At 44.5% G+C, this 27,657-nt stretch overlaps 2 protein-coding genes across 4 annotated transcripts; both read left to right on the top strand.

Annotated features, from left to right (window-relative positions):
• The first annotated feature begins 2,139 nt into the window (after positions 1–2,139).
• Positions 2,140–25,557, top strand: ART4 (ADP-ribosyltransferase 4 (inactive) (Dombrock blood group)). Of its 3 annotated transcripts, none has more exons than XM_077831500.1 (3): positions 2,140–2,790; positions 7,085–7,802; positions 25,435–25,557. In XM_077831500.1, the coding sequence occupies exons 1-3, from the start codon at positions 2,719–2,721 to the stop codon at positions 25,443–25,445; spliced, it is 801 nt and encodes a 266-aa protein (XP_077687626.1). In that variant the 5' UTR covers positions 2,140–2,718; the 3' UTR covers positions 25,446–25,557. The 3 variants fall into 3 exon arrangements, with proteins under 3 accessions (XP_077687626.1, XP_077687635.1, XP_077687617.1); XM_077831509.1 differs by lacking the exon at positions 25,435–25,557 and adding an exon at positions 9,519–10,595 and having other exon boundaries at positions 2,140–2,782; XM_077831491.1 differs by lacking the exon at positions 25,435–25,557 and adding an exon at positions 9,519–10,595.
• Positions 25,449–27,337, top strand: SMCO3 (single-pass membrane protein with coiled-coil domains 3). Its single transcript, XM_077831522.1, has one exon. The coding sequence runs from the start codon at positions 25,449–25,451 to the stop codon at positions 26,124–26,126; it is 678 nt and encodes a 225-aa protein (XP_077687648.1). The 3' UTR covers positions 26,127–27,337.
• Positions 27,338–27,657: the final 320 nt, after the last annotated feature.

The following is a 27,657-nucleotide window of genomic DNA, read 5'->3' as shown; positions in this document are numbered from 1 at the left end:
TCACCTGCACATCCACCAATGTGATTTATGCCATCATGTGCCAGCAATGCCCCTCTGCCATGTACATTGGTCAAACTGGACAGTCTCTACGTAAAAGAATAAATGGACACAAATCAGATGTCAAGAATTATAACATTCATAAACCAGTCGGAGAACACTTCAATCTCTCTGGTCACGCAATCACAGACATGAAGGTCGCTATCTTAAAACAAAAAAACTTCAAATCCAGACTCCAGCGAGAAACTGCTGAATTGGAATTCATTTGCAAATTGGATACTATTAATTTAGGCTTAAATAGAGACTGGGAGTGGCTAAGTCATTATGCAAGGTAGCCTATTTCCTCTTGTTTTTTCCTACCCCCCCCCCCAGATGTGCTGGTTTAACTTGGATTTAAACTTGGAGAGTGGTCAGTTTGGACGAGCTATTACCAACAGGAGAGTGAGTCTGTGTGTGTATGGGGGTGGTTTTTGGAGGGGGGTGAGGGAGTGAGAGAACCTGGATTTGTGCAGGAAATGGCCTAACTTCATTATCATGCACATTGTGTAAAGAGTTGTCACTTTGGATGGGCTATCACCAGCAGGAGAGTGAATTTGTGTGGGGGGGTGGAGGGTGAGAAAACCTGGATTTGTGCTGGAAATGGCCTAACCTGACGATTACTTTAGATAAGCTATTACCAGCAGGACAGTGGGGTGGGAGGAGGTATTGTTTCATATTCTCTGTGTATATATAAAGTCTGCTGCAGTTTCCACGGTATACATCTGATGAAGTGAGCTGTAGCTCACGAAAGCTCATGCTCAAATAAATTGGTTAGTCTCTAAGGTGCCACAAGTACTCCTTTTCTTTTTGCGAATACAGACTAACACGGCTGTTACTCTGAAACCTGTTCTTTGGCTCTTGTTCTATGTAGAGCAACCATCATAGCCCACAGAGCATGGTAAGTGAATGGGAGGGCTCATCACAGCCTAATGGGTGGGCGGTCACAAAGAGGTGGGAAGCTGCTGTTGCGGGAGGATTAGTGTAGATTGCTGAATGGGGCCCAGCATATGCAACTTTTATAGAATCATAGAATCACAGACTTTAAGGTCAGAAGGGAAAATTCCTTCCCGACCCCAAATATGGCGATCGGCTAAACCCTAGCATGTGGGCAAGACTCACCAGCCAGACACCCAGGAAAGAATGCTTTGTGGTAACTCAGATCCCACCCCATCTAACATCCCATCACAGGCCATTGGGCATATCTACGGCTAATAGTTGAAGATCAATTAATTGCCAAAATTAGGCTATCCCATCATACCATCCCTTCCATAAACTTATCAAGCTTAGTCTTGAAGCCAGATATGTTTTTTGCCCACACTGCTTCCCTTGGAAGACTGTTCCAGAACTTCACTCTGACGGTTAGAAACCTTGGTCTAATTTCAAGTCTAAACTTCCTGATGGCCAGTTTATATCCATTTGTTCTTGTGTCCACATTGGTACTGAGCTTGAATATCAAAGGGCCCGCAAAAACTTTGGGCCATCCCTGTTCAGGTCTGTTTCTGTGTTGTGCAAGCTGCTTCTTACAGGGTATGGGGCAGCCTCTCCCCCCCAAACCAGGACTGCTCCTCAAAATGAGCTCACGTGGAAGCCCTAAATTGGAATGGGACATACAGCCTCTCGCAAGGCACTAGTTGGAATCCAGCCAGTCAGCAGGGACTGAAAGTTGCTACCTTCTGTCCCTGTTCTGTGATGTGTAAAACTAGCTAGTGGGTCTCAGTGTAGTGCATTTATGGGACAAATGCCCACATCACCTGCAACTTTGGCCACTGTTTGGCTCCTTTGTTGGCAGTCTCATCCAGGGAGGCCAAGAACAGCAGTCTTTCATTTGGTGAGGAGCAGCTGGCAAGCAGAGCTTGGTTGCGTGGCTGAGTCAGGCACCTTTCACAAGCAATATATTCATTTAAAAATATATGAAAAAGGATTAGAATGGGATGGGCAGCAGTGTGGTTTGAGAGGCTAGGACAGGGTAGGGCAAGAAGGGAATAGGCAGCTGTGTTATCTGTCGTGCCAGATGGGTTCTGAACCAGAGAGACATCTCAGTTCTGCCTTTATCAGAACCCAGCATTCCTTTAATGTTGTTCATTAAACTTTTGGCTGGAGATAGTTTATTTCACTCAACCTCATCTTGTCATGTAAATGCACAGAAGAGAGCTGTCTTGGGTGCCTCATAGGTCTGAGTCTTCTCTCTCTTGGGACTATTAACGGGATTTGAACAGGGCCTGGCATAAGGAACCTTCATGAGCCAGAAGGAAAAGAGAAAAGACTATAGGAAATCTCAACATTACGTGAACTGATAAAGACCAAGTGAATGCATAGCGATTGGGACTGGAGTAGAGGAGAAACTGTCATTTAAAAGACCTAGACCATTTCTTTTGGATATCATTTTTACAAAATTTATTTTAAATTTGGAGCTATTACTTCCGATATGTTCTCGCCTTGGTTCTAAATTACTGTCCTCCAAACTGCCGCCTGTGTCCGATGAGTGATCCCAGCTCTGGGAAAGGAAAAGAAAGAATATTGACTCATATCTGAGTGTAAATTTCACACTGCAGATTTGTTGGAATTCAATTTATGACATTAAAAGAGAAAAGAGCAAAACATCCATAAGAAAGAGAGGGCAGCCCCCTCTTCTGGCTCTGTGGGAGTTCAACGTCCTGTAGAAGATCTCCTGTGGACTCTGGGATGACAGCTGATCTACTGAGCTTCCTGCTGTTGCTGATCTTCTCCCTGCTGAGGCTGACGAGAGGTGAAAAGGTTGTACTTTATTTGAAGCTGTGAAGTTGCTCAGAGAGTGGCTGCTCCAAAGCCCATTGTGGATGATGGCTGTATTTCCATTCTCTTCAGTGGGCTTTGAATCAAGCTTAGCATGAGAACTACTTTGCTTTCACTTGCTGTGTACCATTTCTCACCTTCTCTAACCCTTCTGATTGCATTGTTAGAAATGCCCTCCGTTTTCAAGTCACGTTTTCCCAGGGAATGTTTGTGGTTGAACATCAAGGAAATGGCCAATCAGTACAATCTTTCTTAGATGGTACAGAGATGTTCTTGGTAATTTCTCCATCCCATATGACTGAGTTTGGGATTCTCCCAAAAAATATTTAAGATACTCTGGGTAGAGAAGTTGTGTCCCAAAACAGTGAGGTCCATGCTGTTAATTCCACTGGCCCAGTCAGTGCATTCACTTAGGGGCCCTTTTCCAAGTGAGGGGTGAGGATGAATGTTCATGGTGAACTGAGTGTCTACTTGTAGTCAGCCAAATATCAAATAACTGGATATGATGTTTAGCCAAAGCCCACTTAAAAACCCAACAGTGAAAAGAGCAATCAATTATATTATCACATGCATTATATTGATGTATGATTACAGAAGGTTTTCAGGGATAAGAACCACTATCAACAGTTAATCAGCTTTCAGAGTAACAGCTGTGTTAGTCTGTATTCACAAAAAGAACAGGAAGACTTGTGGCACCTTAGAGACTAACCAATTTATTTGAGCATAAGCTTTCGTGAGCTACAGCTCCGATGCATCCGATGAAGTGAGCTGTAGCTCATGAAAGCTTATGCTCAAATAAATTGGTTAGTCGCTATGGTGCCACAAGTCCTCCTTTTCTTTTAGTTAATCAGCTGTACAACCACACAAACAGAATACACTAGATATTATTTTCTGTTATAGGGCCCAGTTATAATGTATATAGTATATTGTATATCGTAGCGCCTAGGAGCCCCAGCCACAGACTAAGACCCCATTGTGCTAGGCGCTGTATAAACACAGAACAAAAAGGCAGTCCCTGCCTTAAAGAGTTTACAATCTAAGACAAGAGATAACAGATAGATACAGACCGGGAGTAAATGGAAACAATGACACAATATTGCTGAACCATTGTACACAATCTGTACCAGCGGGGAACGGAGGAGAGGCAAACAGAGGGAGTTTGCCTGGGGGCAGTTCCCACAGAGGTTTTTGCCTTTCAAGCTTCTGTGAGCAGTAAATACAACATCAAAGAGGCTCTTAGAAGGAAGACAATATGGATAGTGAGTGATCAGCTGTTGTGATCTGCACAGGATGTGCCATGTTTGTCTTTCTCCCAGAGGATAGAAGCAACTTTTTCTGTATGAAGTGCAAGCTGATCTCCACATTAGAAGAGAAGGTTAAAGGACTAGAGACCCCAGTATCTAGAGGCAGATATGCTGGAGGGTAGGGATAGGGTTCAGGGTGGCCTAGACAAATTGGAGGATTGGGCCAGAAGAAATCTGATGAAGTTCAACAAGGACAAGTGCAGAGTCCTGCACTGAGGATGGAAGAATCCCATGCACCGCTACAGGTTGGAGACTGACTGGCTAAGTGGCAGTTCTGCAGAAAAGGACCCAGGGGTGACAGTGGACGAGAAGCTGGCTATGAGTCAGCAGTGCGCCCTTGTTGCCAAGAAGCCCTAACGGCATATTGGGCTGCATTAGTAGGAGCACTGCCAGCAGATTGAGGGAAGCAATTATTCCCCTCTATTTGGCATTGGTGAACCTGCATCTGGAGTATTGTGTCCAGTTTTGGGCCCCACTACAGAAAGGATGTGGACAAATTGGAGAGAGTCTGGCGGAGGGCAATGGAAATTATCAGGGGGCTGGTTCACATGACTTATGAGGAGAGTCTGAGGGAACTGGGCTTATTTAGTCTGCGGAAGAGAAAAGTGATGGGGGATTTGATAGCAGCCTTCAACTCCCTGAAGGGGGGTTCCAAAGAGGATGGAGCCAGGCTGTTCTCAGTGGTAGCAGATGACAGAACAAGGAGCAATGGTCTCAAGTTGCAGTGGGGGAGGTCTAGGTTGGATCAGGGCATCCCAAGCTATTCTAGGGCCCTATGCAGCCCCCCCTGCTGGGGGGGAGGCCTCTGGGGGGGGAGGGGGGGGGCTGGCCCCAGGCTGCCCCGGGGGGAGGGGCTGGCTTGGGGAACAGGGGGGAACCACCCCCCAGCACTCACCAGCGGCGTGGCTGGGGCTAGACCGCGGCACTTCCTGCTGCCGGTAAGTGCAGGCCCAGCCCTACTGCACTCCTCAGGGGAGTGGGGGTGGGGCTGGGGCCAAACCGGGTGGGAAGGGGCGGGGCGGGGGTGGGAAGAGTCGGGGCAGGGCGGAGCAGGGATGGGGGCTTTGGGTCAGGGGTGGAGTGGGGACAGGACTGGGGTGGAGCAGGGGTGGGAAGAGGTGGAGCAGGGGCTGGAGCAGCGTGCAGTTGCACAGCGTACCAGGAAATGTGGTGCCCCAAATCTCCTGGTGCCCTACGCAGCTGTGTACTTTGCATATGGATAAGGACAGCTCTGGGTTGGATATTAGGAAAAACTTTTTCGCTAGGAGGGTGGTGAAGCACTGGAATGGGTTACCTAGGGAGGTGGTGGAATCTCCATCCTTAGAGGTTTTTAAGGCCTAGCTTGACAAAGCCCTGGCTGGGATGATTCAGTTGGTGTTGGTCCTGCTTTGAGCAGGGGGTTGGACTAGATGACCTCCTGAGGTCTCTTACAACTCTACGATTCTATGATTCTAATATTGATCAGCATGATAGGCAGTGATCTCAGCACACCAACAACCTAATCATTCTCAAGTGTTAGCTTGCATGATTAGTCCAACCAGCTCCATTAGGATGAATAATATGAGTACAGACTGTTCATGTGGTTTAGGATTTGTAAGATGTGGAAGATATTTTGTTAATAATTTGCTATGGGACTGTTTTTATCCCACATTATGTAAAAAGCCCTGCAGATAGAACATCTACTTTAATGTAACAGGGCTAGAGCTGGCTGAAAAATTGATTTTCATGCTATGAAAAATCATGAAATTTTGATATTTGTTTTGTCCTGAGCCAGGACAAAAAGCCAAAATTTCAACATTTTTCACATCATGAAATTCCAGAACAAAAATACCTCTTTGTTTTGGTTCAATCAAAGCATTTTGTTTCAATTTCAACGCTTTTTAAAATTTAAAATACAAAATAAAGTAAATTTTGACATGAAAAATAAAAAGTTACCATTCTGAAAATGTCAAAATGTTCCATTTTGACATTTTCAAAACATTTTTTCTAATTTTTTCACTCAACAAAATGTCATTGAAATCAATATGATTTTGTGAACAATTTCAGTTTTGGTGAAAGGGCATTCTCCAACAGACAACTGTTTTGACAAAAAAAAAAAATTGCAGCTAGCTCCAAGCAGGGCATCAGGAATAAATTCACCTCTCTAGTGCACTCCCACAGCATTGCACAATTAACATATTGCTTTACAGGTTCCTACACTTGCTACTGAAGCACTTGCCAGGCAGAGTTAGGCTACCGGTGGTCCACCCGACTACCTTCATCCACCTACCTACCTTTCTCATTAAAAGGGAGTGGAGACACTGGAGATATAGTTACTTTTGTTCATTAAGGGGGCTTCTTCCACTTGTCAGAGCTGAGATAAATTGCTGCACGTGGGTCTTTGTGCATTTGAACTGGCAACATGCAGAAAGCCTCATGAGTAATGTCCTCACTGCACCCAATGCAGGGAACACAATGTGAAAGGCAACCTCAGAGCCATAGCTCTGAGCTGAGTAGCCCCTCACTGCAAGTTTCTGAGTCTGTCTAGAACCTAAGTGAGTATTCTACCACCTCCTAGACCCCAAATCTATCTGAGACCAAGTGAATGTTCCTTTCTTCAGCCCTGTCACTGTGTCCTAACCTCATATCCTCTGGCTATTGCATGCATTCCCAGCCTAACCTATGAACACTCCTTAGGCCTCCAATATTGAGCTTCATGAAGTGAAACAATGGTAGTATCTTGGTCAATATTCTCTCACAGGGAAACTGGTACAAAAATGTGCAAGGTTGCATATGTGCTGTTGACAAGCTCAAAATGACAAGCTGTTGACAAGCTCACTGTGCTGTGAGCTTCTAATGCACCACCGTGCACTCTGGGATCTCTGTAGCAGGACAAAAACAGTAGAGACAATCTGATTTATTGACATACATATACACACAAACTAACAGGGTCCCATTCTTGAGGATAAACATGTATTACCTTTATGTTGCAGGCCGTGTCCCACATTCTCATGGATATGGCACCAGATTCCTTTGATGACCAGTACCAGGGTTGCTGTGAGCAGGTAATGGAAGAACTGGACCGAGGAGACTATTTCCAAAAGGAATTGGGTAATAATAAGAACTATTCCAGCATCTGGGAGAAAGCAAAGCTGGTCTGGTCAAAAAAGCCAATGGCTCTGCTGAGGGAGATGCAGGAGAATCACGCCGTAGCCCTCATGGCTTACACCATGAACACCTCGCTGCACTCTGATTTGAACTGGGCTGTCTCCAGAGCTGGGAGATCCCCAGAGCACTACACACACAGCTTCCCTTTCAAATACCTCCACTTCTACCTGACTACAGCCATCCAATTGGTGAGGAGATGGAAGAGTGGCATCACAAGAAAAAAGTGTTACCAGGTGCACCGGGGGGTAAAAGGCCTGTATTTTGAGGCTGAGTTGGGCACCAAAGTGCGGTTTGGCCGCTTCACCTCTACTTCACTCCTCCGGAAGGAAGCACAGAGATTTGGGAATGAAACAATATTCACCATGAAGACTTGCTTAGGGGCAGTTGTGGAACACTTCTCCCACTACTTCTATGAGAGGGAGGTCCTCATCCCACCCTATGAGATATTCCAGGTCAGAAACTTCAGCCGAACACCAAGTGGTAACCACCTCTATCTGTTCTCTGTGGGAAATTACAGCCAATACAACTGCCAGCTCCTGAAAGGTACTGTATGTAGAAACTCTCATAATGGAGACCCAGGGTGGTCTTGACAGGCACCCCTGACAGCTCACCCTGCTGCACCACATCTCATGTTTCAGGCCTAATGTCTTCCCTGGGCAGAGGAAGCCAGGAGTGTCCTATGATTGAGTGTGCACTGTCATGTGTTTTCTGGCTGCTATGAAAGGTGGTGTTGGTGGAGGGATGAAAGCGGACATTTTGTAGTGTATAGGTTAAAGTTCTAACAGAGACTGCTTGCTAAGGAACCTGAGTCTAACCAGGTGCCCTTCCTTCCACGCTTCCATTACTCCCACCTACATTCCCTTGGCAAAATCCCAGCATGATGCTGGAAATAGCTGCCAGAACTGCAGAGCCATCTACAACTGGGGTCCCAATGTTGCTAACAGTGGTGAAGATTAAACAGAGTTAGCAACAGTCAGAGGTTTTGGAGGGGTTATAAGAATTACAGTCTGGATGACATTTAATTGACAAACAGCTGGAAAACTTGCATGTGGATCGGAAGTCCTGGCTGGAGCAGGCTGTGGTTCCTTACCTTATTGGAGAGTGATGTGCAACGTACTTATTCAGTGGGCTCTTAGTTTTCGTCCCAGGACAATAATGGTCAATGCAACCTTTGAGCACAGAACACCATTCAGAAAATGAAAGCAACTGCCTAGTACTAAGACAAAATAGTAGGTAGACTTGAAGCACAGACTGCTTCTGTTCATGAAGTTGACAGCACAGCAGCAAGTTGCTGCTCCAGTGCAGATCTCAGTCAATAAGAAGGGTCATAAACATTCCTTGCTAAGTCCTTTCAGGACTGTTGTAGGGCAGACACCAAAAAAGGCAGCAATCTGCAGAGAGAGTGGCCTTTTCATAGTTCAAGTTGCAACCAGCTTCCATTATATATATATACTGGGCACAGTGTGTATGTTGCCTTCTGTAATTGGCATGTGAAACCAGTCTTTGTTTAGCTGCAATGATACAGGCCTGTGTTTTTGGAGGTATAGGACCAGAATTTTAGTCCCAGCTCAGCAGGCGCATGTAGTGTAGAATGGCGAGGCGAAGGTTTCTCAGTAGTTAAAGTTGCATTCACAATGCCATTGTAAGTCTGATTTTGATTCCTATTGAAACGCCAACAAAACCAAAAATCTGTCACATTTTTAGGGCTAAATCTTATTGTCAATTAGAGTGTATTCTGGAAATGCTGATTGAGTAAGTGGGTTTTGAGATTTTTTACTTTAATATAGTTCTGTAACAAGGTGGCAGATTTTTATTAACTGTGTTAGAATTCTGCATAAATCCGATGAGTAAATTCTACTTACTCATTGTGGCAGGTGAGGTTTAACTCCACCAGGATACAAAGGAGGTGAAGAGATTCTCTGGACAGAATTAGAGTCTTGGACAGAGAGGTCTCTGCAGGGAAACCTTAGAAACAGCCAAGACTGAGCTGAGATTTATGTTGTGCTATTATTCCAATTACCAATACAGTCAAACTTGAGGAAGGAATAAGTTTGGATTATATGTTATGAATTCTGGGCAAATATTTGGTTTTGTTGTTGTTTGGTTTTTATAATCTGAACCTGTTCAGCAGAATGAGTGTGTTTATTCATTTAAAATATTTTATGAGGAAATGCCAGTTCTAGGAAGGAGCTATGTTAAGATGTGCATTGAAGCTCTGGGCTGAATTTCTAAAGAACAAATCTTTTGATTCTTTTGCAGCTTCAAGCAGCAAGAGCTGTATCCACACTCCTCCAGTCACTGCCTTTCTTTCTTGTGTGATCAGTGCTTTCTTCTACTCCACCAGACAGTGACTCTTTCCCTGATCACAGAAGGATTCATGTGCTGTGTAAAAAGGAATGAGTTATGGGTGCGAGGGATTTACAGTAACCAGCCACAGATGTGACTGATGCTACAAGGTGCTGAACACCTCCTGCAATTTTCCCTCTAACTCCCCTGACTTCAATGAGTTAAGGGTGCTCAGAATTTCAAAGGAGGCGTTTAATCCCTAGCAAAATCAGGCTCCTAGGTGTACATTCAAAGTAGGGGTGTAAATAGGGTTTAAAAATAGTAACCTTTTAACCTATTAAAATTCTATCAGTTAAATGGTTAACTGTTAAGGAGTTCACATAGGGAACTAGAGGTAGGGTGGGGGGGGTGCTGCAGCACCCCCACGTTTTATGCGGGGCTTCGCTGCTGCCTGCACCCGGGATCCGGCTGTCGGCCTGGGCGTGGGGCTCTGCTGCCTCCCTGGGCCCGGCATCCTGCATGCCAGCCCCGGGATTGGCATTCTGCCTGCTGCTGGCCCCGTGCCTGGCACTCCACTGCCACCGGTCCTGGGACCGGGACTTCGCTGCCTCCCTGGGGTCCCGACTGCCAGCCCTGTGCCTCTGCTGCCTCCCCACTCCCAGGGTCCCAGCTTTTGCCTCGCACCTGGGATCGACCCTGTGTGCATGGCTGGGAGCCGGGACCCCTGGCTTGGAGGGCAGAGGAGTTTAATCGTTAACTGAAACCGATAAGACTGTACTTATTGGTTAACTGGTTAACCAGTTAAACTTTTACATCCCTCATTCAAAGTAGGAAGATAATAGGTCTGTGTGCATGCTGAAGAGCATGGCAAAGACTCCAGTCAATTTAGGTACCTAGTCTGCAGGGCTTTGGGTACAACCATACAGTAGGAACTCTTGAACCACTATTTGTATTCAGAGTAGCAGCCGTGTTAGTCTGTATTCGCAAAAAGAACAGGAGGACTTGTGGCACTTTAGAGACTAACCAATTTATTTGAGCATGAGCTTTCGTGAGCTACAACTCACTTCATAAGTAGCTCACGAAAGCTCATGCTCAAATAAATTGGTTAGTCGTTAAGGTGCCACAAGTCCTCCTTTTCTTTTCACTATTTGTATTAGCATTTCTTTTGCAGGTCTCGGTAGGTTCTCTTGAGTTAGTAGTAATACCACCCTCTGGTGGCCATTAAGAAAATACCTGCAAATTCCCACAAAGGGAATTTACAGAAATTGTAGAGACTATTGGGTTGTGTCCATTTTAAAGAGAGGTTGATGTTATTAAATACATATATATATTTCTATTGCTCTGTTTTTCAATGTGTAATATCAGTGATAGAATTCACATCCCATACTGAATTCTCCTTCCCAGTTTAACTATGTTCTTTCCTAACTTTTAAAGGTTAATTAGCATTCCTGCAAGGCACCAAGGCAGTAATCCTGAAATCCTCCAATCCCACAATAGCTATAGCATGTTAATGCAAATTTCCCTCTCATACTGCCTCCCTCCAATATGGCTGGAGGGACCACATCTTGGAGATGAAATTGTTTTTTAGCCTCTGTCCCATTTTGTCCTTGGACTGAGCTGAGACTACCAACCAGATGATAAATTGTGATAATTTAGTTGTGTAATGTAGACATCTGACCACCAAGTACTGAATTGAGATTCACTAGCACATTCTATATAGGCTACAAATAGCCATCAGGTGGCAACAATTTTCAGCCAGTAACTATCAACCTGAGCTGGCATGGAACTGGTGATCAAAAGGCAAGAAGTTCCATATTCTATGCACCATCCCCCTGACCTATGCACTATGCACAGAGCTAGTTGTCTATATTATAGACTTGAACTTAAAAGGGCCTAGCCCTTTGGCTCCCCACAAACTGCTGATCGATGAACAGCTGAATATAAAGAAGAAGTTGAGGAGAAAAGCTTTCTGCAATCTGTGGATGAACAGCACTACACAAGAACTAAATTCTATTTTTTATTCTCTTTGAAGTCAAGTGGCTGGCAGGTGCCCTTCTCCAGCGCACACCACTATGCCCATGTCCAGTCTAGTCATTTTGCTCCTTCTATAGCCCAACACATTGGGTCTTTCAGCAGTTCAGCAAGTAAATCCTCCCTCAACCTACCTCACTCTATCTCCTGTTCAACTGAGCCAATAATTAGTTTTGTTCCTAAACTATGCAGTCAAATCCCTCCTCCAATCCACCCTGCAGTGTCCTTTCCTATCACAGATCTTCCCCAGCACCACAGCTGGGATTCTCCCCAAACTGTCTAGGTGATTCACTTCTGTTTCAGCTCACTTGCTACACCCTTCCTCCATTTTAACAGCTGTGCATCACCTTTTCTCTGCCTTTAAATTTTCCTCGTGCATCTCAGGTGATGTATTCTTCCACTAACCTGTTCAATATGCCTTTCCTCCAGCCCATCAGCTGTGCCCCTTCTTTAGCTCACCCTGTTGAATCCTTCCCCTAAATCCCCTCGCCAGGTTCTTCCTTCAGTTTGCTCAATGAACTCCTCATCAGGTCTGCTTTGCTAGACTCTTTCTAAACCTGGCCACCATGTTATTCCTCCAGACCAGGCATTACACACTTCAAAGGCAGCAAAGTCTCTTTTAGGTTTTATTTTGACTTCAGAAGAGAGTTACAGAAAACAAATTAGTTTCTGAGGTCATACGTAGGCATGAAATATGGAAAAGCTTCCACAAATCCCTTCCATCAGTTATGTTTCTCTGGTTTACTTGCCCCATCACAAAGGTTTCGTCCCCATAATAACACTTGCACTTATACAGCATCTTCCATCCAAGAATCTCAGGGTGGTAAACATTCATTCATGAATGTAGCCTCACAATGCTCCTTTATGGTGGGGAGAGAATATGCCAATTTCACAGAGAACCTGAAGCAAAAAGAGATTAAATGAATTGCCCAAAAGTTGCACACAAAGCCTGTGGCAGACTCTAAGGCCTGGTCTACACTACGAGTTTATGTCGGATTTAGCAGCGTTAAATCCGAATTAACCCTGCACCTGTCCACACAACGAAGCCATTTTTTCGACATAAAGGGCTCTTAAAATCGATTTCTATACTCCTCCCCTACGAGGGGATTAGCGTTGAAATCAACATCGCCTTTTTGAATTAGGGTTAGTGTGGATGCAATTCGAAGGTATTGGCCTCCGGAAGCTATCCCACAGTGCACCATTGTGACCGCTCTGGACAGCACTCTGAACTCGGATGCACTGGCCAGGTGTACAGGAAAAGCCCAGGGAACTTTCGAATCTCATTTCCTGTTTGGCCAGGTGAGCTCATCAGTACAGGAGACCATGCAGTCTCAGAATCGAAAAAGAGCTCCAGCATGGACCGAACGGGAGGTACTGGATCTGATCGCTGTATGGGGAGAGGAATCCGTGCTATCAGAACTACGCTGCAAAAGACGAAATGCCAAAACATTACAAAAAATCTCAGAGGCCATGAGGGACAGAGGCTACATCAGGGACGCAACACAGTGCCACATGAAACTTAAGGAGCTCAGACAAGCGTACCAGAAAACCAAAGAATCAAATGGATGCTCTGGGACAGAGCCCCAGACATGCTGCTTCTATGCTGAGCTGCATGCAATTCTGGGGGGGCCGCCACCACTACCCCACCCCGTCCATGGACTCCGATGATGGGGTGCTCTCCGCCATGGCTGAGGATTTTGCGGATGGGGAAGATGAGGAGGAGGAGGACGAGCTTGGGGAAAGCACACAGCACACCATTCTCCCCGACAGCCAGGATCTTTTTATCACCCTGACTGAAATACCCTCCCAACCCAACGAAGCTAGAGAAGGGACCTCTGGTGAGTGTACCTTTTAAAATATAATACATGTTATAAAAGCAAGCGTTTTTTAATGATTAAGTAGCCCTGAGGACTTGGGATGCATTCGTGGCCAGTACTGCTACTGGAAAAGTCTGTTAACGTGTCTGGGGATGGAGCAGAAATCCTCCAGGGACATCTCCATGAAGCTCTCCTGGAGGTACTCTAAAAGCCTTTGCAGAAGGTTTCTGGGGAGAGCAGCCTTATTCCGTCCTCCATGGTAGGACACTTTACCACGCCATGCTAGTTGCAAGTAATCTGGTATCATTGCATGACAAAGCCTGGCAGCGTATGGTCCCAGTGTTTGCTGGTATTCAAGCAACATCCGTTCTTTACCTCTCTGTGTTATCCTCAGGAGAGTGATATCGTTCACGGTAACGTGGTTGATATAGGGGAATTTGATTAAGGGGCATTCAGAGATGCCCATTCCTACTGAGCTGTTTGCCTGTGGCTGAAAAGAAATCCTCCCCGCAGTTAGCCACGCGGTGGGGGGGGGGGGGGCGCATTGGCACTGAGCTGTTCGCGTTTGGCTAGCAGGGATCTTCCCTGATACCAGCCAGGCAGAGGGGGGAGGGGAAAAGCGATCATCCCAGAGAATTGGATGGGGGGAGGAGGTTAGTTTGGTTTCTGCTGCTGCACGTTAACAAGAAAACTGCAGCACTAAATGGCAAACTCAACAGGCTTTGCTTGGTATGGGAAAGGTTCTGCTGTTATGAAGGTTGCAGAAGCCAAAAGACTATGGCTTACCATGGCCGCCTCCAAGCCAAATTCTGTTGCCCGGCCCTGCGTGTGTGATCTCTAACACCAAAGCCACAGGCACTCAATACAAGATGCAAAATGCGACTGTGTACCAAAATCACATGTGCTACGTAATGTGAATAGCGTTGTTCACTGTGAAAGAGTATAGCCATTGTTCTGTAAAATGTATCTTTTAAAATACTTCACTCCCTTTTTTTCCTCCAGCAGCTGCAAATGTTTCAAGCCTCCCTCCTCCATCCCAGAGGCTATCTCAGATAAGGCGGTGAAAAAAACGCACACGTGATGACATGTTCTCTGAGCTCATGCAGTCGTCCGGCACTGACAGAGCTGTGTGGAGGGACACAATAGCAGAATACAGGATGGTGGCCGATGAACGTGAGGAGAGGTAGCGGCAGGAAGATCAGAGGAGGCATGAGGAAACGTTGGGGATACTGTGGGATCAAATGGACATGCTCTGGCGTCTGGTGGAGGTTCATGAACGGCAGCAGGATCACAGACTGCCACTGCAGCCCCTGTTTAACTGCCCTCCCTCCTTCCCAAGTTCCATAGGCTCCTCACCCAGACGCCCAAGAACGCGGGGTGGGAGGCTCTGGGCACCCAACCACTCCACCCCAGTGGACAGCCCAAGCAACAGAAGGCTGGCATTCAACAAGTTTTAAAGTGGCCTTTTCCTTCCCTCCTACCCTCTTCCCACACCCCACCCGGGCTACCTTGTGAGTTATCTCCCTATTTTTATAATCTATTAATAAAGAATACATGTTTTTTAAATGATAGTGACTTTATTTCCTTTGCAAGCAAGCTGTGATCGAAGGGGGGAGGGCAGATGGCTTACAGAGAATTTAGAGGCAACCAAGGGGGCGGGTTTCATTAAGGAGAAACAAACAGAAGTGTCACACAGTACCCTGGCCAGTCATGAAACTGGTTTTCAAAGCTTCTCTGATGCGTACCACTTCCTGCTGTGCTCTTCGAACTGCCCTGGTGTCTGGCTGTGCGTATTCAGCGGCCAGGCGATTTGCATCAACCTCCCACCCTACCATAAACGTCTCCTTCTTACTCTCACAGAGATTGTGGAGCACACAGCAAGCAACAATAACAATGGGAATGTTGGTTACGCTGAGGTCTGAGCGAGTCAGTAAACTGCGCCAGTGACCCTTTAAACATCCAAATGCACACTCTACCACCATTCTGCACTTGCTCAGCCTATAGTTGAACAGCTCCTGACTACGGTCCAGGGTGCCTGTGTACAGCTTCATGAGCCAGGGCATTAAGGGGTAGGCTGGGTCCCCAAGGATAACTAAAGGCATTTCAACATCCCCAACAGTTATTTTCTGGTCTGTGAAGTAAATCCCTTCCTGCAGCTGTTTAAACAGACCAGAGTTCCTGAAGATGCGAGCGTCATGAACCTTTCCCGGCCATCCCACGTTGATGTTGGTGAAACGTCCCTTGTGATCCACCAGTGCTTGCAGCACCACTGAAAAGTACCCCTTGCAGTTTATGTACTGCCTGCCCTGGTGATCCGGTCCCAAGATAGGGATATGCATTCCGTCTATAGCCCCACCACAGTTAGGGAATCCCATTGCAGCAAAGCCATCTAATATGACCTGCACATTTTCCAGAGTCACTACCTTTGATAGCAGCAGCTCAATGATTGCACTGGCTACTTGCATCACAGCAACCCCCACAGTAGATTTGCCCACTTCAAATTGACTACCGACTGACCGGTAGCTGTCTGGCGTTGCAAGCTTCCACAGAGCTATTGCCACTTGTTTGTGAACTGTAAGGGCTGCTCTCATCTTGGTATTCTTGTGCTTCAGGGCAGGGGAAAGCAAGTCACAAAGTTTCATGAAAGTGCCCTTACACATGCGAAAGTTTCGGAGCCACTGGGAATCATCCCAGACCTGCAACACTATACGGTCCCACCACTCTGTGCTTGTTTCCTGGGCCCAGAATCGGCGTTCCACGGCATGAGCCTGCCCCATTAACACCATGATCTCCAAATTGCGGGGGAACGCGGTTTTAGAGAAAAGTGTGTTCATGTCCTCATCACCGCGCTGCCATCGCCTCCTCGCCTGGTTTTTCAGGTGGTGGTTCTGCATACACATACACGATAATGCGCAAGGTGTTTACAATGGTCATAACTGCTGGAGTGAGCTGAACGGGCTCCATGCTTGCTGTACGATGGCATCTGCTCCTGCTTGGGCAATCCAGGGAAAAGGGCACGAAACGATTGTTTGCCATTGCTCTGGTGGAGGGATGGGCAACTGACAACATGGCTTACAGGGTTGGCCTACAAGGAATTAAAATCAACAAAGGGGGTGGCTTTGCGAGAAACAGAATGGCCCCCTCAAGGATAGAACTCAAAACCTCAAGGATAGAACTCAAAACTGGGTTTAGCAGGCCATTGATTTCATGGAGGGAGGGAGGAGAAAATGAATACAAAACAAATCTGGTCTATTTCTTGTTTTGATCCACTTCATCTATCTTTATACATCTTGCTGGCAGCAGACGGTGCAGTACGACTGCTGGCCATCATCATCTCCTGGGTGCTCGGCAGAAGACAGTGCAGTATGACTGCTGGCCATCGTCTTCTGCTGGCTGCTGATTAAAAGATAGTGCACTGCCAGTAGAACTGAATCGCCATGAGACGAAACTTAAAAGGGAAATGACCTAGCTAAGTCACTCCCACGTTTGCCCAGGCACCCCTGACCTCATCGAGGTCAGTTAAAAGAGCACCCTGGACTACGTCGACGACGTCTACCAGTCATACTGCACTGTCTGCTGCCAAAAGGCAATTAACTGCTGCTGTGTAGCAATGCAGTACCACGTCTGCCAGCACCCAGGAGACATACGGTGACGGTGAGCTGAGCGGGCTCCATGCTTGCTTTGGTATGGCGTCTGCACAGGTAACTCAAGAAAAAAGGTGCAAAAGGATTGTCTGTCTTTGCTTTCATGGAAGGAGGAAGGGAAGGGGGGCCTGACGATATGTACCCAGAACCACCCGCGACAATGTTTTAGCCCCATCAGGCACTGGGATTTCTACCCAGAATTCAAATGGGCAGTGGAGACTGCAAGAACTGTGGGATAGCTACCCACAGTGCAATGCTCTGGAAGTCGATGGTTGCCTCGGTACTGTGGACACACTCCGCTGATTACATGCACTTAGAGCATTTGTGTGGGGACACACACAATCGACTGTATAAAACCGCTTTCTACAAAACTGACTTCTATAAATTCGACCTAATTTCGTAGTGTAGACAAAGATTATTTTTCACTCTACCACAGATTATCTAGTTACTTCTCATCTCAAATCACAGTGATTTACTATTCCCAGTTGGTCGTCAGATGAAAATCCAACCATGATGGTTAACCTCCCAGTGACCAGTACTATCATAGCTTATTTTGAATGAGCTAATTCCTGTTAGATAGCCACTATAACCTGACCTGTCAAAATGAATTGTTGCTATCAGAATAATCTAAAAAGCTTGCCCAGAAAGTTTAAACACACTTGCTAAAACAGATACTGTTTCAGCATTTTGATTCTTAGACTTTTTTCCTGTTTACATTAGTTTCCTGTTGATTTTTATTGATCAAGTTTTTAAATTAACAAAGCAAGAAGACTTCACCTTGACGCCTTAGTGCAATGCTCAAATCTAGACACTAAAAGTGATTGCAGAAATTATTGTGGAATCAGAAATTAGCCGCAACTTTCTCTTGTTTCTTTGTGCAACATCCCTTGTTGTAAGAAAAGAAGGAACAGAAGCATATTTCTGAAAATGGATCACTGCAACTTGTCTGTTATCAGTGAGATATAGACCTCAGCCAGTTTAACCATGCACTGGAAAGATTCACAAGATGGTCTCAGCACTCTGACAGCCTCCTCCAGATAGTCTGCAGCTATTTTCAGAGTGTTTGTAGAAGCCTTTCCCCAAAGCACAGCCTGCAAGAAATTGGAAAATGAGAAGGCAGTTGATGGACTGCGAGGTCTAGATTCTTGAATCCTACTCCCGGAAGGGCTGTTCTCAGTGACAGTTGGGAGTATTTTGACAATTTCATTGTGGCTCATGAGAAGGTCAGCCACTTGGAGGGACAGGGCAGGGGAAGTCATTAGATGATGAACGGCAGACTCTACAGTCTCAGGGAGATTGCTGTGTTTCAGTAGCACGGCAGCGATTGGACCACCGATACTTCCTAGGATTCCCTTATAATTTTCATAAAGGTCCTTCACAACAGTAATCTTCTCCTGCCGAGAAGTGATGGGCCCAACCATCTTAGCATATAAACGGTGGCTGATGCTCTGCTGCACATCTTTGTCTTTCATTTCCACAACAGCCTGCATCTCTTTCAGAGTACTGATCAGGAGCTGAAGGTTCTCCTTAATGCTGAGGTTTTCCCTCACTGTAATGATGGGGAAGCTGGTGCCAAGGTGCTGATTGAGGATTCGAAATATTGTATTAGTGGAAGAGACATATATGTATATGAAATCATACAAAGTCTGGCTGGCTGCGAGCACCCTTTGTTTATCTCTCTCTGCACCAAAGATGGACAACATTTCCAGAGAAGAGATTTGACACTGAAAAACAAATCAAAAGACATAGGTGAGGAATCTAAGAGGTACAGTACCTGTATCCTGAGCTATAAATCTCTAATAATAATACCGTACACTTTTTTTTTTCAAGTCAGAACTACAGTACAACTCCTCCTAAATAGTGTAGCCTCCATTAGCCTCTACATTTCATGTGTCTTGTTTTCTGGGTCAAATGTAGAACTGATGTAAGCAGGTGCAACTCCACTGATTTTCATGCTTATACTAGGAATGAATCTGACCCTTTAAGTGTAAGCAGAAATGCGGAATTAAGAGTAGGAATGAGAACATTCCTCTTGAGGAAGAACAGATTAGCTATTTATTGTTAGATTTACTATAAGTCTTTGGGAAATAATATACCTGTCTTCATCCTCACTAGCTATAATTGTTTTGGTTAAATGTAACATTTTTTCCCCTATGTATATACTGTGTGCGCCATACAAAATTAGAGCAAGGTCCTCTGTGGAGGAAGCAGAAAGGTACTAGGTCCATAAGGGGCATTCTTCAGTCACAGGGCAGAATGGCTCAGGACTGGGAGTCAGGCACACTATTTCTTCCTTATTCTGGAGTAGTGAGCATCTGCTCAGCATGCACGTGTTGCTGAATGTTGTAATCCTGATATTCAACTAAGGTTATGTACACATTGCTTAGCCAGCATTCCACAGCTCTTGGTAGGCTGAGACACAAGCAAACTCACTGATTGGACTTCCATTTTATCATTCTTTTGACTGCTAGGGAGAAACTCTGCCCCACTTCTTGCACAGCGGTGGTGAAGGGTAAGAGTTTCTCCACCTCTGTTAGCCCCTTCTCAGTGCACAAGAGGGGAGGATCTAGCACTTGAAATGTCAGCAAAAAAGATTAGTGATGGGCAAGCCAGACTAAATCTTTTCCCCAAACTCAAGAGCTCTGAAAGAGTTGTGATTAACATTCTTTAAACAAAAAAGTCAGATATCCCTGAATTTACTGGTTTGGGCTGTAAGTGGAAGTTCTGAAAAACCATGAGAAAGACCATTTGTGTGTTCTGTATTCCAGTAGAAACCACCAGTTATCTCCCAAGAAACTCTGTTCTCTTTACATTTCCAGTCTGATTTTCAGATTAATACAGTTCAGATAAGCATCTGAATTGGAAAGAAATGACGATTTTATGAGGTTTCTCCAGCACTAATTCAGATCTATCTCAAAAGGGCAGAAGGATTGTTGGATGTATTTCCTGCTCATGAAGGGCTCAACTCTGCTTCCTTTTAAATCGGTTGCAATTTTTCCATTGACTTCAGTAGGAGCAGAATCAGGCCTGAAATGTGTTATGTTCTTGTGCAAGATAATACAAGTTCTAACAATGACCTAAGAACTATTGGTAACAAAATGGAAACCAAGAAGAATTCCAAGCACTGTATCAGTGGCTGGCATGTGGGATTTACCAAGTCTTTATAAGAAAGAAAATATTTCAAAATATTAAACAAATCTTAAAATATTTACAAATATGGTATTTCCTAGTGTACATGGAGGAATAACTGTTCATTTCTTGTTAAATGATTGCCAATCACATTCTAACCTATAGGATGAAGACTCCAGAACAGAAGGATTAACACTGACCAGAAACCTTACAGATGTAGAAAAGGAGTACTTGTGGCACGATAGAGACTAACAAGGTGCCACAAGTCCTCCTTTTCTTTTTGCGAATACAGACTAACACGGCTGCTACTCTGAAACCTTATGGATGTAGTATCAAGGAGTTGAATTTGGCAGGAAGCCCTGCACAAACTGGATGAATGCTTAAAGGGAACAAAGCTTAGGTGATGGTATCTCTATATCAGTCAGAGAAGAAAAGGCACATTCCTGCACCTCCATCCACTCGGGATGTGATATCATCAGGTCTTGCAATCTAAACTAGATGACCCTGGTCAGTACTTGAATGGGAGACTTTAAAATAAAAACAGAAATCAGAATGTTGCACAAAATTAGTGCTTATGTAGTTAGAATTCTCTCTCTGTGCTGATTTCTTGCACACCCAAAACTCTGATGTCAAGAGGATTTTTGTGCCTGATTCTCTATTGAACCAATGTCTCGTCATTCAGAGGAAAACCAAACTGGAAATTATGGATTAACCTTTCCTCACCTGGCAGTAGAACAGAGCTTTTCCTGTCATTCTCAGAATGTATCCATTTTGACTTGAGGAAGGGTCTGTCAGTTGGTGTGGCCATGGAGACTGCATCTGACACGCAGGAGGTCCCTCTACCCAAAGTGTGATGCACGGCCATGAGTCTGTCTTTTTGTCAGACTCCCAGCATGGAGTTTAAATGGGATTAGTGTTGGAGTACAGGCTGCCCTGCTGTGACAGAGGTTTGTACTACCAAGCATATATTTGGTGGTATATACTCTTCTATTTGTGTTGGACTGCCCATGACTTCTCTTTTGGAATTCACAGATTTACAGCTACAGCAGAACACGTAGCTGTTTGTGATTATGTTTGCAGGGCACTCAAGTTTATGAAGTATATATTGTTAGAAATGTTTTTGATGGAACATGTGTTAGATGCATATGAATTTGTACTGTACCTGTTCCTTTCATAAACAGAAGGCTGCAGGTTCTAGGGTTGTGAATCAATTTGTTTTACCAACATGAAATAAACTAAACAATTTTAAAATTGAAAGGGGGACAGAGAAACAATGAGCTGAGGCTGGGTATAGCGTCCAGAGAGCAGTGTTACACTAAAATAATCTACAAACCAGGCAGGCAACAGGACCCAACTGTAGCAACAATCCCTGCAGACCTAGGTCATCACATTCCACCAGAAACAGCCAGAGAAATCCAGTGAAAAGAGAATTTACTGTCCTGCACATCTACAGCTGATTACAGAGCTCTGACTAAAAAGCAGGTAGGTAGCCTTTATGATTTGCTGTGTAGAATCCCTTAAAAATATTTATGTTGGGCTGCAGAGGCTGACTTATAGTATGCACAAAGATTTAAATAAATATATATGGACAGCTTGGATATTGACTATAGGAGTAATATAACATCATCTGAAAAGTGTCAATGCCAAAGAGGGAGTGGGTTATGATGTTCAAAGGAGGTATAATAGGATAAACTGAAATAATCCTAGATTGGCCAGCAATAAAGAATATGAACTAATAGGCCTCTTCCACTTCTTAAATTTCTATTATACTAATAACATTCACAATAGTTGTGCTCCATTCAGCACATTTCATCCTCTCCAAATGTCTACAATACAGTACTAACCAACAACCTTTAACAGAGAACTCATTAGAGGGAAAGGACCCAAATACCACTCTGAGGAAGAAAGAAGCCTGTTCTCTGTTTTCCTTAGGCAGAATTGAAAAGAAATCATACCCGCTTTCACAAGGCTTTGTTTCAGTTCAGTTCACGGCTTTTCATCAAAATCACAAACTCCTAGTGTACATGAACAATACCTCCTCCATCCTGAAAGGAAAAAGAAGCATGAGTTGAAGAGATTGCCCTATTTATTTTTTTTTGACAGAACTTCAAAAGAAGTGTGTGAAGGAAATGCAGTAGATGTAATATATTTGGATTTTCATAGATCAGTGTAAATTTTCCACACAATGTTACTAATTATATAAATTCCAATTGGCTTGTGGCTGAACACGGTCACTTGGATCGAAGGCTGGTTGAAGGGCGACTCAAAAAATGATATATAACAATGCAACCTGCTGAGGAAGGGAGTGGCGTCTAGTGGAGTACCACCAGGTAGGTGACAGCTGATTCTAAATTGGCAAGTGTTGCAAAAACTAGTAAGGACAGACAAATGATATGAAGGAGCCTAGTACTAGAAATAGCTATCTGAGCTACCATATCTTAGATATTTGTGAGGTGCCTATCATTGTATTATCTAAGCACCAATAACAAAATGAGTGGAAAAATGCAGGCTAGTACACAAAAATAACCTCAAACCCAGATTGTCAATGAGAAGGAGGATAGTGCAAAAATAGAAACCAGAAAACCTATGCACCCAGGGATGAAGGTGAATCGCATAGTAGGTATGATTTGTTAATGTAACACAGAAGCAAAAAAGGCCAAGAAGTGTCAGGCTGCATGTAAAAAGGCAACATGTCTTGGGGCAGGGGAATAATACTCCCTTCTAGGGCAGTGCTAGAAAAATAGTGACAAACTAGAGACTGTTTAGACAAGGACAACACAAATTATTAGGGGGAAGCCTGTAGGGAAAGATTGAAAGAGCTAAAATGATATATTACAGCTTGGTTAAGTGATAACTAGAGCCAGATTCTGCCTAGCCTTTACGGTGGTTAGGCCAAGCAGCCTGTGCACTCAGGCAGAATGGCAGACCTTGCAGTCAGGGGAGCAGTGTCTGCTCAGTTCCTACTTTCCCAGGCACACAGCATTCCCAAAAGAAGTGTGAGAGAAGATGGGGCTATAGTACTCCCACCAATTGCACTGGAGCAGGACTGACACACAATGGAGAGAAGGTCGCTACCCACAAAAGGGTGTGGAAGTGGATGTTTTCTCTCCTGTGGCCAGGGGGAGTTGAGAGAGAGATTTTTTCTCTGAGGCAGGATGCCTCCTGGTGCTCCAACTAGGGCAGTGCAATTAAGCATCACCCCTTAATATGGACGGTGCCTAAACGGCATGCTCTAACTAAATTTGCAACAAGATAACCATCTTCAGATATTTGACGGATGGAGAAAATTTCTATGGTGATAGGGAAATAAACAGGAATACTGAGATCAAATTAAGAAAGCGAACATTTAGGTTAAATATCAGGGCAAAAATACACTGAGATATATTAGGTGATGTGGAAGGTAGTATAAGTTAGGTCTTGGCTACTCACAAAAGTTGTGCCATATTAAATATTCCGGTATAGTTAAAGCCATACATTCCCCTCTGTGGCTAATACTGGTATAAAGGTGCTTATTCCAGGATTACTTATTCCCCTTTGGGAACAGGAATTCTTAGGCTCTGTAGAATTCAATATTTTTTTTTTTTCAATTTCAACAATATTGATTTTGATTTTTTTCAAAAAATGTTTATTCTTACAGTTACAGGAATGAAGGGGGGATAGGGTTGGGGTTAGGGCAGTGCTGACAGCAGGGCTGCAGGGGGCTCCCTGTGCAGTCGAGGGGCCCAATACACCCATGCATAAGGTGTGAGGGATGCTGTGGTCCTGGCCAGCCAGAGCAAAGATCCCTGGACCTGCAAGGAGGACGAGGCCCAAGCCACAGGGTGCTGCTGAACAGTGTCTGCCCCGGATAACCTCTGCACTTCTGGCTGGTGAGTGAGTGGGGCCAGGACAGTAGGACTGCAGAGCGCTACCTCTATGAGGTAGCTGTGAGGCCAGTGACACCCCATCTCAGTAGGCGCAAAGTGCGGGGAAGGCTGTAGTCCTGGCAGGGCAGAGCAGAGACCATTGGCCAGGGCTGCAAAGAGGAGGATGAGCTCTCAGCTGTGTGGGGGAGGCCACCCTACTTCTGAATGGCTCCTGCATGGGGATGGGCGCTTGGGGGCAACTCCTCCTCCTTGCAGGCCTGGCTGGGACTCTGCTCTGTCCCACCAGAACCGCAGTCTTCCTCACACTGTGTGACTGCAGGGATTAGGTGTTACTGACACCAGCCCTGAAGTGGCGCAGGGAACCCTGATAGCAGGACTGCAGAGGGCTCCCTTTGTTGCTACAGGACCTGTGACGCCCGAATCCTGGAGAGGCCAGGTGCAGGAAAGGCTGCAGGCCTGTTGGGGCAGAGAAGAGACTCGCAGACCCAGCACTTCCAGCTGGTGTGACAGCAGGGCTGTGACAGCGGGGCTGCAAAGGGCTTTCTTCACTGCCACAGAGCCAATCACACCTGATCCCTGGGGCCACAGGGTGGGGGTAGGGGAGGGGAAACTGCACGTGCGCTGTTACCAATGGCTATTTTTTCATTGATTTCAGTGCGTCAGCTGAAAGAAATGTTTAGCAACATCTATCCATCGTTATCCAATCCTGCCAAGCCTAACTATACTGCTACATGGCACCTTTATACCAGTATAATTGTGTCCACACTAGTGGTTTTACTGTCATAACTATTTTGGTAATGTGAAATTATTACACTGATAGAAAAACTGTGTGTAGAACAAGGTTTTGACTTCGACTTTCTCAGATTCCCTTAGACTTATTTTATACCAACTTGCTAATATGTGAATAAGCGTAAGGGATTCAAGTCAGTTTAATGTATGGACCAAAGAGCCGGAAGAAGGAATAAGCTACAGGAAGGACAGGCCTACTTTACCTTAAACATGTGATAACACTGATCTGTGAGCTGCTTTTTTTGATACACTCCTCTCTTCTAGACCATTGGTGGCATGATTTACACCTACTCAAATTCCCTTGCAGTCAGTCAGATTCATTCATTGGGCTAAATTCAAAGATGATGTCAGTTCACAATGCTAAGCAGGTAAAAGTTTAAGGAAGTCTATTGTGGTGTAATGTATATGTTGGACAGATACAGAAGTTGTAAATTATGTCATTTTAAGACTACTTCAAGACAAATTGAGTCACACCTCTGGATTTGACTTGTTGGGTCTAAAGTGAATCACTGACCTAGAGGCTCTGTATCCCAGTTCCCAATGCAATCCAGTCCCCTTCTAGTGTTCTGGGTTTTAAAGATGGTAACAAACCTTATTTTTCCTCTCTCTGTAGCTCTTCTCTGAAGAATGGCTCTGAGTGACCTCCTCTACCCAGATAACCCGAAGAGACGTCAAGAAGTGATCCGTCTGCACCAGGAGCTGCTGGACTGCATGTTGGTTAATTTCCATGCCACGGATGAACTGATTGCAGTACTGAATGCACACTTGGGGTGTACAATTGCCCAGATTAAGATGGAAAAGGGTGGCACAATCAAGGAAAACTGTGACATTATCATCCAAGCCATGAGTGAGATCCAACAGGAAGTATGGAAGATTGACAAAGAAATGAAGGAAATGCTGGAGCCAATGCTGTACCAAAAGCTTTATGATATCAAAGAGCCAGAGATGGAGAAAATTGCAATAGCACACAAAGTTTTTTCGATTGTTCTAGGAGAAGCTACTTCCATTGCTGGTATGGTAGCTGTAAAACTAATCGGCTCAAATATGATAATTATTGCTGTTAATAAGCTGGTCACTCTGCTAGCCCAGATTGGTGCTTCTGTTCTTGGAGGTATTGGTGTTGCCATTCTTGGGCTAGGTATTGACATGATCCTCCAGGCCATCCTGGGAGCAGTTGAGAGGGATCAACTTCTGGGAATTGTTAAAAGTTATGAGGAGCATCTGGTCGAATTTAAGGCAGCCTCAGAAAAATATCAGCGTGCCATAACTGAAGTAACATCTATGGTGAAATGTAAAATTAAATGAATGGCTTTTAATGTTCTCTCTGGCTGTCACAATGACCATACCAGTTATGCTTATATTAACTTTTCTGATTCTTTATGGTAGAGTGAGTGCTCTTACTTCTTTTTTAGCAGCACATAAGATAGCCATGAAAATGGGGGCCTTGATGGCTCAGGACATTGGCACAGAAATATACCAGTAGGTAATTGGTTCAAGCCCACTACAAGTAGGTAGTGTATGACAGTACCTGCTCCAGATGTATGGTAGCTTGTGTGAACCAAGTTGGTTATTTCCAATACACTTCCAAATGCTCAAAGTACAAAAATCATCATCATCATAACTATCACTAATTTCTACAGTCTGGAAAAAGGCCAGGTTAACATGAGACGCTTTTGCTGGATTAGTAATGTCAGTTAGGGACGTGATTTTTAAATGACATTTCTATACCACAAGAACCCTAGTGGAGATGTAATTATACTGGCAATAAAATAAAATAAAATAAATGTTTTTGCTGAAATAAGATGCATCTACACTAGGAGGGCTTGCTGCTATAAGTATATTGGCAAATCTTTTCCAATGTAGATGCACCTTATTTCAGTAACCTTTATAGGGGAAGATCAAAGAATATTTAACTGCCATTTCCTGTAACTATTGGACCAGTTTGGTGGAGCCATCCAGTACCCATCTTAAAATAAATTCTAATCCTGACAGATTTTGGTTTGGAAAATTCCCTAAACCCTGTAGTAAAGAGAAGTTGGCTCTAGTATTCCAGGGGGGTTTATCTACAGTATCTCTTACTATACTTTTTGTATCTTCATTATGGCCCTGCTCCTATAAACACACATGTAATTAACCTTGTGTAAGTGTGTAGTCCCATTAGGGTCATTGGGACTATATACATGCAAAAGTGTTTGCAGGATCGTTGGCCTATAAATCATAGGACTTGTTATGCTATTTTATTTTATTTTCCTTTAAAGTGATTCACATGATAGTGATGTGAGCATACGGAGGGCTTGTTCAATACCGTTCTGAGTTTCATACATCATTACAGGAATAGCACAAAATTAAATGTCCTTAACTCACATATTTTGTAAACAAAAGGCTAGAGCAGAAAGTTTGATTTGTATTCTCTCTCTTTCTCTGACATGCTGTGATTTGTTTCTTTGCTTTGTTCTTTGCAAAAAATTGTAATTTAAAATTAATTAGAAACATACATTACAGGTTTTGAGAGTTCTCCTCCCTGTGTGTGGCTGATTTAGTGCATATGTACGTGTTCCTTCTATCTCAAAAATCAAACCACATCTACATAATTCACAGTACTTACTAAGGGAAAGATTACAATCTCTATTATAGGATGCCCTATATAAATTGCTCTGCATATATATATTATCATTTATAGATCAGTGTTCATCTCACGCTCCCCATCATTACTTGGCCCGGGCCAGGGAAGCTAATGATCCAACCAGCAGACCCAATTCGGCGATGAAATCTGGTCACATGCCACCTGAGGCACGTTGTGCATATGCTAAGAACAAGATTCCAGGGCTGTACACAG

This window comes from Eretmochelys imbricata, chromosome 1 (genome assembly GCF_965152235.1).
Source record: "Eretmochelys imbricata isolate rEreImb1 chromosome 1, rEreImb1.hap1, whole genome shotgun sequence".
NCBI lineage: Eukaryota > Metazoa > Chordata > Testudines > Cheloniidae > Eretmochelys > Eretmochelys imbricata.
The sequence above is the reverse complement of the archived record's forward strand: the minus strand, read 5'-3'. Positions and strand labels throughout refer to the sequence as shown.

Excerpts from the sequence above, each read along its gene's own strand:
- ART4 (XM_077831491.1), top strand. The coding sequence starts at position 2,719 with ATGACAGCTGATCTACTGAGCTTCCTGCTGTTGCTGATCTTCTCCCTG. Across the intron at positions 2,791-7,084 it reads GGCTGACGAGAGGTGAAAAG|GCCGTGTCCCACATTCTCAT; the intron begins GTTGTACTTTAT and ends TTTATGTTGCAG. Across the intron at positions 7,803-9,518 it reads CAACTGCCAGCTCCTGAAAG|CTTCAAGCAGCAAGAGCTGT; the intron begins GTACTGTATGTA and ends ATTCTTTTGCAG.
- SMCO3 (XM_077831522.1), top strand. The coding sequence starts at position 25,449 with ATGGCTCTGAGTGACCTCCTCTACCCAGATAACCCGAAGAGACGTCAA.